We start from the raw sequence: 11,592 nt of genomic DNA, 5'->3' as shown, positions 1-11,592 counted from the left end.
GGGTCAACCCTACTCATATTCATAATAAAAAGTAATACTCTTAGCATAAAAAGTTATACTTTTTCATGGGTGATCCAAATAAGAGATCCGTCTCACAAATACGATCTGTAAGACCGTCTCACACAAGTTTTTGCCTCTGTATAAAATTAAATTAGATCGACATCACAAATTTAAAGAGAGACAATGAAACAAAAACAATTTTTTGGTTATTTTTCATAAAAAAAACAATATATGCTTTTGTTTGTATGCTAGGGAATTGGTATCACATTACAAAGAAGAGAAAAAAAAGGATGAAACAATCGAAATTTATAAATATTTTTAAATATATATATATAAATTACTTCATACTACATAACTGATTCCACCTATGATCAAAAAAATTTTGGGGGGAACAAAATCGTCGCTAAGTTTTTGGCAAAAAAAAAAAAAAAACCTTGGCTAAAACTCGAAAATGTTTGTAACAACGTTCAAAGTTTAAGAAAATGTCGCAAATTCGTCGTGAAAAGTTATTGGTAACAATAACTCGAAAATGTTTGTAACATCAAAGTTTAAGAAAATGTCGCAAATTCGTCGGTAAAAAATTTTGGGTAACAATAACTCTAAAATGTTTGTAACATCAAAGTTTAAGAAAATGTGGGGTAGGGAAGAAAAATATGGTTTTAACTATATTTAGTGTTTGGAATAGATTACCATGCAATTGTCAACTTCCTCAGCTTATTGCAAGCTAATAAATCTGAACTTGTACAAATTTGACCAGATTTCTCCAATGTTGCAAGAACTACATATTGCAAAACACACCCCCACCCAACGCAATGACTAATTTACCCCTGCATATTTCCCAAGTTACCGTTATCTCTGGAGGCTATTTCGTCACTTCACTTGCGCAAATTGGCATGCAAACCTCCAATAACTAACAAACGATATGCATTACAAATTACAAAAATAGAGAGAGAAAGAAACAAAGGACCTCTTGGTTTTTTGCTAATGTTTGATTCGAAAATATAACATGGTTTAGAGAAAGGAGGAAGAACAAATCGAGCCATCTCCTCTCTCTTGATCTCTCCTCCTCTTCTGTTGATCATCGCGGATTCGATCGGCAGTTGATGTACATTTGCTGCATTTACATAGATGGAAAGCTTTCGAAAAGCTTACGGGCGCGCTCAAGGACTCCACCAAAGTCGGCCTTGCAAAGGTCAATAGTGATTTTAAGGTATGTTTCGTATAGGCGAACATTTTTTGTATACACAAGCAATGCTTGAATCACGATTATATGTTTGGATTCATTGGGTTTCTTGATCCTTTATATGTCAAGGATTTGGATATTGCGATTGTCAAAGCCACGAATCACGTCGAACGTCCTCCGAAGGAACGATATGTTAGAAGTGAGTGCAGCACCATTTATTTTAGGTTCTATATTTGGTTTGATAACATGCAGATTAATACAAGATTCATATAAGAATCCCTTTGGTTTTGATATTATATTATGCATGTCTTTTTTCCCTTTTTACTAATTTGAAAATATTCTCATCTATTTTTTTTTGGAAAAAATGGGATTTCTGATTGATTACTTGATAATTTATTTCAGAGATCTTTGCAGCAGTATCTGTATCGCGTCCAAGAGCAGATGTTGCCTATTGCATTCATGCACTTTCGAAAAGATTGTCGAAAACGCGCAACTGGATTGTAAGACTACCCTTTCATCTAGTTTTTCTGCCTTATTTTGTCTTTTGATTTCGTGTCTATAATATACCCAACAAAGAACTTAATTTTCATATGAATTGTCTGTATGCTTATTTTTTTCCTACCATTCAATAAAGTTCTCAAGAAATGAAACAAAAGACAATTTATGAAAATATTTAAGCATATAATTCTGATATTTTATTTGTATTTTGCATGTGGATTTTATTCACATGATGATAACAACCGAGTAAATTTCAGGTGGCCATAAAAACTTTGATCGTTTTTCACCGGACGTTACGAGAGGCGGATCCTAGCTTCAGAGAAGAAGTATTGAGCTACTCAAAAGGTGGACCTTTGTTTCAAGTTTCCAGTTTCAGAGATGGCTCCAGTGCTCTAGGTAAATATTCATTTCTTGACAGTGTCACTTCACGAAAAACCAGCCTTCCCGAATAGTGTCATCGATTCATTGTACCGTAAAACATTTGTTGATCTAATTCAGCTTGGGATTGCTCGGCCTGGATCCGAACATATGGCCTCTTTCTTGAAGAAAGACTAGAATGCTTTCAAACCTTGAACTATGACATTGAATCAGATAAAGTACCAAAATCATCAGTTGGAGAATCCAAGGTGTGGTGACAAGTTGTTAACTTTTTCAATTTCGATCCTTAATATCCTGTGCTTTTCATTACATTAAGCAAATAACAAAACACAGATCTTGAGTGCTGAAGATCTGTTGAGGAAGCTACCAGCATTGCAACAGCTTCTGTATCGACTTGTTGGTTGTCAGGTAACCTTTAATACTTCCCCGGATTGATTCAAATGACAAGTTGGTGACTATTTAGCATTGTTTTATTTGGTTTTCTATAGATTTGATATCTAATCTGTTGAAAAAATTTCAGCCGGAACGAGCAGCCAGCTACAACTTTCTCATCCAATACGCCCTTGCGCTGGTTTTGAAAGAGAGCTTTAAAATTTATCGTGCCATCAACGATGGGATCATAAATCTTCTCGAGACGGTATGGTCCCAAACAACGCTTAAAAGATTATGTTACTGGATCAAAACTCTGGTTTAGTGACAGAATATAAATATTTTGCAGTTTTTTGAAATGCCTAAACGAGATGCAGTGAGGGCTCTTGATATTTACAAAAGAGCTGGAAAACAGGTGTATATTTGACAAAAATCTTGAAAGGGTTAATGTGTTTTTGATATGCAATTGAGTCGATTTATTATCCGTGTAGGCAGAACTTCTAGCCGATTTTTATGGGTTCTGCAGAACCTTGGATCTTGCCCGGACCTTTCAGTTTCCTACGTTGACACAGGTTCATTTCGTTCGTATTCTCCGAGTCTATAATCTTTATTCTTTCTGTGGATTATTGAATTTGATCTTGAGAAGTCCACAGCCTCCACCGTCATTTCTTGCAACAATGGAGGATTATGTAAAGGAAGCATCTCAGACAGGTCCTGTGCTGTCAAATAAATTGCTGGTAAGAAATCACTCCACTTGTCCTAGGGGTGTTCGTTTCAGGATGTGAGGTAACATCTCGTTTTCTTGACGTTTCAGGAGCAACAAAAAACAGAAGAAGTGCATAAAAAACCCGAAAACCCGGCTCAGAGAGAGGCCAATGAACAAGTTGAAAACAAGGAAAACAAGATTGAAACACCAGAGAAACTTGATCCCATTAAAGAAAAAGAAATCCAGCCGAAAACATCAGTTGAAGAACCTGTTGATCTTCTGGTAATTTTCCTCTTCTATGTTCTCATATCAAGGATACTAAGAGAAATAACTGTGGGAAGCAATATCGTCCACAGGGATTAAATGAGGAGAAACCGAAGGCTGTATTTGACCAAAGCAATGCATTAGCCCTTGCCATTGTTCAGCAAGGTCGTTTTTCTCTGCTGCATTTGAATGTTTTGAATTAAATTTTACGAAGATTTAGCAGTTGATTAGTCATTTTCGCAGGCGACTCAACTAATAATTCATTGGCCAACTCTGGGAAGAATTCTGGGTGGGAATTGGCTCTAGTTACAGCACCAAGCAGCACAAATCAAAACCCAGCTCAGGAAACTAACATGGTTTGTTTTCATATCCAAAGTATGAATTCCATCCGATAATTTATACTACCACATCCAAGTCATGACACTTGAAACCAATATTCACCAGGCCGGAGGATTCAACAAGCTCTTACTCGATAGCCTGTACGAAGATGAAGCTTCCCGGAGACAAATACAGATGCATAGTGCAGGATACAGCAGGAGCCAAGGGTACGAAATTTCACCACAAAATCCATTCGGTCTGCACGACCCGTTTGCCATGTCGAACAATGTTGTCCCAACGAGAAACTTGCATGATCAGCAGACGATGTTTCATCAGCAGCAGCATCATCATCATCATCATCAACAGCAGCATATGATATTCCATCATCATCAACAACAGCATATGATGATGGTCCCGTATAATCCATATGCGAGTCAATATTATCAGCAACAAATACCACAGATGGGGAATCCAAATCCATTTGGTGATCGCTTCTATTATCCACCAAATGCAAACGGAAGCCATGCCTTACTTTAGGCTCAGAGGTTGAGCTTCTCCATTTGTGAGAAGGTGGATTTCTTTGAATTACTTGAATCAGCCGTTTGTGTCACTGGACTTGTATTTCTTGAAATTCCGGATATGTAAATTTGTAATTTAAAGAGAGGTTGTTGTCATTTATGAATTTTCCACTCCAATTTCTTAAATCAATTTCCTAGTTTTGGCGCCTAACCGAGGGAATCAAAACTAACTGTTGATTCGGGGATTCAATTTGATTGTCTTTGGAAGTTAAATTTCACGTTTTTAGCATGCCCGCACAAACTTTTCCGTGTAAATAGTTTTGGCACACAGACCATGCCGTCAAGAACCAAGGCCCAAGGGAGGAACTCCATGAGACTGAGGATCAAGATGAATCTAGTGGGAGATCTATACACAAATGGAAAAGTTAAAGACGAAAAAAGGGCCAAAAACACTAGTTAATACTAACATTAGCAAGAAGCTCGAGGAACTGGCTAACATTATGACTATTGCGGTGGGTTGTATTAAGGAGTTGGCTCAATCATTGTATGCTAGCCAATCCAAGATGCCTGGACATGAGAAGCAACAGGGAAAACCTTCAAGGATTTCTCAAGCTAGCGAAAATCTCCGCTTGAAGTTGTTTGTTGGTTTTGGCCCAATTTTCTCCAGCCCATTACCATAACCCTTTTCTCCTTCCAACCCTTTCTCTTGCATCTGGGCTGTAGGGCTTAAATTAGCTTCCCCCCTTTCTGTTAATAAAAGGCCGCCTTTTGATCGCTTCTTTCTCAGCAGAAAAGAGTGAGCAGCCGATTTTGAGAGAAGAGTGAACATGAGACTTTGCTTCGTGTGCGTCTTCCTTCGATGACTGAGTGTCTTCGGTGTTCTCTCTGTTTTGTGTTCCTTTCTCTCTCGTTTGTTCTTGTGACAGTAAGGGGCCACAATTCTCTGTGTGTGTGCAACCCGCTGGCCGTGAGAGCGTGAGTTGAGGGCATTAATCAGTTTTCTATTGGAAACCTTTGGTGGTCTTCACCTAGGTTTACTGCGTATTGGAGAGACCAAAATCAGTTTGTCTGAGCCTCGTTTTTATCCTAACATATCATATTATACTGGTTATTTTTGTGGCTAAAAGTTGCAGGTTGGCCAGCCTAAAGCAAGGTACAGCATCACCGACTGATGTGCACCTAACAGTGGTATAGGAGCCATTGGTTGCTGCCCGCCTTGCTGCCCACCGTGCCGTCGCCATTGGTTCGTCGGAATTTGAAACTCTTACTTAGGGTTTCGCTCTGGTATATTGGCTGGAACCTCTTTTACTGTATTTAGTAGCGTAACTGCTTGCCGCGGATTTATGTGCTGTGATTTGCTGCTGGTAGAACTCTAGGTTTTATGTGCTTGTTGTGTTTCCATTTTTGTGGCTAAAAGTTGCTTCGTGTTCGTTTTGATCTTGTGTGATTAAATTTTTTTGTGTGAAAATTTGTTGTTTTTGATTAACTGTTGAGGTTTTTTGAAAATGGCTATGACTAGATATCATCTCGAACATTTTAACAGAAAAACAGATTTTTCAATATGGCAGTAGAAAATGAAAGGTATTTTGGTACAACAAAGAGTTTTCAAAGCGATAGACTTGTCATATTCTGCTGCTGAAACTCCTGAAAAAAGGGCTGAAATCGATGAGTTTGTTTATTCGTCTATAATTTTGAACTTGTCTGACTCTGTGTTAAGAAAAGTTGGTAAACTGAAATCGGCTAAGGAACTTTGCGAAAAATTAGAATAACTTTATACTGAAACTTCGTTGCCCAGAAAATTGTTTTTGCTTGAGAAATTTTTTCGCTTCAAACTTGATTTAAACAAGGACATTGATGAAAACCTTGATGTGTTTACCAAATTAGTTCAAGATATTAAGCAAACAAGAGATAAGAATATCGATGATTACACCCCTATTGTTCTTTTAAATGTCATACCTGATTCTTACAGTGATGTTAAATCTGCTATTAAGTATGGTAGAGATCTGGTAAGTTTAGAAACTGTTGTGAACGGCCTGAAAAGCAAAGAGATAGATTTAAAAACCAATGAAGGCGGTAATAATTCTGGTGAGGTTATGTTTGTTAGAGGAAGATCTCAACATAGATTTCAAAATCAAAAACCTTCAAACAACCATAACCAAGCGTTCGTTAAAAATAGAGATAAGAGTAAATCAAGGTCCAAGTCGAAGCCCAAGAATAAAAAATGCTATAATTGTGGTGAAACTGGTCATTACATTACAGAGTGTTCTAGGCCTAAGCAAAACCAAAACCAAAACAAAAATTTTAAAAATCGGTATGATGACCATGCTAATATGGCTTCTGGTAGTGAAAACATGGGTGATATTTTTATTGTGACTGAGGTTTGTGATATGTCTATGGTGAATTTTGTGCATTCAAGTTCTTTGTGTGAGAATGAATGGCTAGTTGATTCTGCGTGCACTTTCCACATGTCCCCATTTAAAAATCTGTTTTCTAATTATAAAGAAGTGAAGCATGGGTCTTTTCTATGGTAAATGAAAATTTGTGTCAAGTTGTTGGTCTTGGTGATGTATCGCTGAAATTTGATTTTGGTTATGTGTTAACTTTGAAAAATGTGAGGCATGTTCTCGATTTATGTCATAATTTTATTTCTTGTGCTGTATTAGAAGATGATGGTTTACAGGGTAGGTGAGGAAATGGGGTTATGAAAATTATGAAAGGGTCTTTAGTGATTTTCAAAGCTGCCAAAAAGAGAAACTTGTATGTTTGTCATGCTGAATCTGAACCTTGTGTGCAAAATTCTATGAATGTTGTCTTAAGTGACAAAACTGATTTGTGGCACAAAAGATTAGGTCACATGAGTTCTAAAGGTCTTGAAATTTTGCACAAAGATGGTTATTTTGGTAGTGATAAATTGTCTTGTATGCCATTTTGTGATTCTTGTGTTCCTGGTAAACAGTACAGAGTTAAGTTTCCGAGTTTCCCTATTCCCAAACACTCTGTCACTTCTGAAATACTTGAGTATTTGCATGCTGATGTGTGGGGTCCTACTAGTGTGCCAACGCATGGTGGAAATGAGTATTTTCTATCTTTTATTGATGATTTTTCAAGAAAAGTTTGGGTGTTTTTAATGAAAAACAAATCCGATGTGTTTGAGAAGTTTAAAAACTGGAAAAACTTGATTAAAAATCAAACAGGTAAGAAAATTAAAATTCTAAGAACTGATAATGGTCTTGAATTTTGTAATCGATCGTTTGACAATTTGTTGAATCTGGTATTCAAAGACATAGGACAGTCCCTTATACGCCTCAGCAAAATGGTGTAGCTGAGCGTATGAATAGAACTTTACTTGAAAGGGTGAGGTGTATGCTTGCAAGTTCTGGTCTTTCAAAAAAGTTCTGGGGTGAAGCTGTTTGTACTGCTGCTTATTGATAAATAGGTATCCTTATGTGCCTTTGAAGTCTGGTACGCAAATTAATATTTCAAACTTGAAAGTTTTTGGTTGTTCTGCTTTTGTGCATCAGAAAAATGACAAACTTGAACCTAGGTCTGTGAAATGTGTTTTTCTTGGCTATCTTGATGGGGTTAAGGGTTATAGATTATGGGTAAAGGACCAACCTGGTTTTAAAGTGTTAATCAGTAGGGATGTTGTTTTCAATGACTCTGAATTTCCCTGTTTATCTGTTCCTTTACCTACTCCTGAACCTGCCACTGCTCCAAACAAGGTGGAGCATTTACTTGGTCCATGTCATGATTCTGAAAATGTGCAGAATGCTCCTAATGTGAATGATTTACCTGAAAATTTGCCTGAAACTGTTTTTGATAATCAAGTTGATATTGATGCACATGAAGAAATTGTTGAAAATATGCCTGAAATTGATCTTAGTGATTTGAGTGATTATCAATTGGCTAGGAATAGACCTAAAAGAAATATTAGGCAGCCACAACATTTTGATGATTTTCATATGACTTCTCATGCATTTAGTGTGTTTGAGTCAATTGATAATGTTGAACCAAAGTCATATGAAGAAGCTTTAAAATCTGAAAACTCTGTGCAATGGATAAATGCGATGAATGAAGAAATTAATTCACTGCATGTTAACAACACTTGGATTCTTGTACCTAAACTTGAAAATTGTTCTGTTGTGGACTGTAAGTGGTTATTTAAGGTCAAGAATGAATGTGAATCTGTCAGATTTAAAGCTAGGTTAGTGGCTAAGGGATTTACTCAAAAGGAAGGGATAGACTATACTGAAATATTTGCTCATGTCGTAAAGTTTACTACTGTGAGAATTATGCTTGCCCTTGTTGCTCAGTTTGATTGGGAGTTGAAACAATTAGATGTTAAAACTGCATTTTTACATGGTGAACTTGATGAAAAAAAATTTATGAGGCAACCCGATGGTTTTGTTGATTCTAAGTATTCTGATCATGTTTGTTTGTTAAAGAAATCTTTGTATGGATTGAAGCAATCTCCTAGGCAATTGAACAAAAAGTTTGATGAATGCATGCTCTCTAAAGATTTTACTAGAAGTAATTATGATCATTTATTGTATTTCAAACACAATGCTAAAGTTCATGTTTTCTTACTTATCTATGTGGATGATATGCTTTTGATTAGTCCTTGTGTGAAAACTATTGATCATGTCAAAAATTGCTTGAGTGCTAAACTTGATATGAAATTCCTAGGAGATGCTAAACGTATTATTGGCATGAACATTTACAGGGATAGAAAACGTTCTGTCATTTTATTGAATCAAGATACTTATGTTAAGAAAGTTTTGAGTAAATTTTCTATGTCAAATGCAAAACCAGTCATGTTCCTTTAGCTGGTCATTTTGTTCTAAGTAAAGAGCAATCTCCTAAAACTGATTTTGATGTTAAAAACATGAAGAATGTGTCACATTCAAATGCTATAGTTTCTGTCATGTATTTAATGGTTAGCACAAGGCCTGATATTGCTTATTATGTGAGTTGTTTGAGTCAGTATATGTCTAATCCTGGTGTTTACCATTGGCAAGCTGTCAAATGGCTTTTGAGATATCTGACTAGTTCTGTAAAGTATGGTTTAAAATGTTCAAAATCTGATGTTGGTGTTAAATTGGTTGGATATGTGGATTCTAACTATGCAAATGATAGGGACAATAGAAAATCAACAACTTCTTATGTGTTTACATTGTGTGGTGCTTGTATTATCTGGAAATCTCAATTACAACACATTGTTGCTCTTTCAACCACTGAATCTGAGTATGTTGCTGTCACTGAAGCTTTAAAAGAATCTATTTGGTTGACAGGTCTTATTTCTGACATTGGTTTTCTTGAAGGTGAAGTTGTAGTATTTTTTGATAGCCAGTCTGGTATACAACTGTATAAGAATCATGTTTTTCATGATAGAACTAAACATATTGATGTTAAATTCCACTACATTCGTGATGTGGTTGCAAAAGGCGAAGTCTATCTTGAAAAAATCTCTTCTCAATTTAATACTGCTGACATGGGAACTAAGTGTTTATCAACTGAAAAATTTATATCTTGTCTAAAAATTTTAAACTTTGATACTTCTGATTGATGTGTTCTGTTTCTGTTCTGTAGTGTAGCTTACTTAGTGTTTGCTACATATTGGTACTACTAACTTTGTGTTTTCTGCAAGTGGGGCAATGATGATGGCTGTAGGCGACTCTCCTGACCAGTTGAACCGGTGTTGGGAAACAGGTGGAGAAATGTTGGGTTTTGGCCCAATTTTTCTCCAACCCATTACCATAACCCTTTTCTCCTTCCAACCTTTTCTCTTGCATCTGGGCTGTAGGGCTTAAATTAGCTTCCCCCTTTTCTGTTAATAAAAGGCCGCCTTTTGATCGCTTCTTTCTCAGCAGAAAAGAGTGAGCAGCCGATTTTGAGAGAAGAGAGAAAATGAGACTTTGCTTCGTGTGCGTATTCCTTCGATGACTGAGTGTCTTCGGTGTTCTCTCTGTTTTGTGTTCCTTTCTCTCTCGTTTGTTCTTGTGACAGTAAGGGGCCACAATTCTTTGTGTGTGTGCAACCCGCTGGCCGTGAGACCGTGAGTTGAGGGCATTAATCAGTTTTCTATTGGAAACCTTTTTTGGTCTTCACCTAGGTTTACTGCGTATTGGAGAGGCCAAAATCAGTTTTGTTAGGAAACTAAATTCCGGCGTTTGACAAAATACGAACCAACTGAAATTACAAACCAACTGATCGAGTAAACTTGTAGTATCCCGATGCCTAATTTGAGTTAATTATTGGATTAATTGTATTTCGGTGGGATCGGAAGGACCGAACCGGGTTCGGATCGTCCGAAGTTGGTTCGGATCGTCCGAAGTGGGTTCGGATGGACCGTTCTGTTCGGAGTCAGACGAGTCATGTCATGTCAGAGTTCGGATCGTCCGATCAGGGTTCGGATCGTCCGAAGACAGGTGGCTGGACACGTGGAAGACATGCAATGTTCGGATCGTCCGAAGTGGATCGGATCGTCCGAAGTGTACCGGATCGGAGCGTCCGAAGTGGATCGGATCGTCCGATCGTTGTCTATAAATAGAAGCGCGAGGCTTCACTTTTCACTCGTCAATTCCGAGAGTTCCAGAGCGTTTTAGTCGTTTCTGATGGGTTTCTAGTCTTTTCCCGAGGTTCGGGCACTAGCGGGGAGCTACTGGTTTTGTAGCGGAGCTGTGCTCTAGTTGGGGGCTAGCGGCATCAGTGGGCTGACTACGGACGCAGGTATAGTTCTGGGTTCCCTTTGAGATTTGGGAGTATCTATTAGTCTAGTTAAGACTTTTAGATGTGGTTTAGTGATATGGTATCACTTGGATTGTAGGCTTGATTCTAGGGCTGATTGCTAGGATCTACTGGTTTGAGGTACGAAAGTACTATCCGAGATAGCAGGATTGAGTATGCTTTACTATGTGTTGCATGTTTATATGTTGCATTATTATCTGTCATATGATGCATGGTTTATTATGCGGCATTTGCATAATCATGTTGAGCTTGATTATCTTTGAGATAGCCTGTTGAGAGGGTGCTCAGCCCTCATTTGTTGTGGATGGTTGGACCCCGTTGGCCGACGGTGGTCAGGTCACCGGTATATCCACAGGTTCATTTGGTATGGGAGCCACCTCCTGGTGCGACGGCGCAGAGTGCTACATACCTTGACGTCATTTACCTGAGCAGTATTTCGTTATACCCAGATCCTGGTATCCAGTACATTTTGCATACATGCATGTCATAGTCTTGTATACTCATGCTTTCGGTGCTGAGCGTTTTATGCTCACGTCCTCGGTTTATCTCTGTTTTGGAAACCCTATTCGATGGGGCAGGTCTCAGGTTAGACGGTCCAGGAGGCAGTGGAC

At 37.8% G+C, this 11,592-nt stretch overlaps 1 protein-coding gene and 1 pseudogene across 1 annotated transcript; both read left to right on the top strand.

The window, feature by feature from the left end:
* Positions 1-933: 933 nt before the first annotated feature.
* On the top strand, positions 934-4,458 carry LOC140818239 (putative clathrin assembly protein At5g57200; annotated as a pseudogene).
* Positions 4,459-9,119: 4,661 nt separating this feature from the next.
* On the top strand, positions 9,120-10,114 carry LOC140817827 (secreted RxLR effector protein 161-like). Its single transcript, XM_073177618.1, has 2 exons — positions 9,120-9,588; positions 10,038-10,114. The coding sequence occupies exons 1-2, from the start codon at positions 9,120-9,122 to the stop codon at positions 10,112-10,114; spliced, it is 546 nt and encodes a 181-aa protein (XP_073033719.1).
* Positions 10,115-11,592: the final 1,478 nt, after the last annotated feature.

The sequence above is a fragment of the Primulina eburnea genome, chromosome 17 (genome assembly GCF_022965805.1).
Source record: "Primulina eburnea isolate SZY01 chromosome 17, ASM2296580v1, whole genome shotgun sequence".
In the NCBI taxonomy this organism is placed as follows: domain Eukaryota; kingdom Viridiplantae; phylum Streptophyta; class Magnoliopsida; order Lamiales; family Gesneriaceae; genus Primulina; species Primulina eburnea.
Note: the sequence above shows the minus strand (reverse complement) of the source record. Positions and strands in the feature narration are given on the sequence as shown.

Excerpts from the sequence above, each read along its gene's own strand:
- LOC140817827 (XM_073177618.1), top strand. The coding sequence starts at position 9,120 with ATGAAGAATGTGTCACATTCAAATGCTATAGTTTCTGTCATGTATTTA. Across the intron at positions 9,589-10,037 it reads ATTTTTTGATAGCCAGTCTG|GGCTTAAATTAGCTTCCCCC; the intron begins GTATACAACTGT and ends TCTGGGCTGTAG.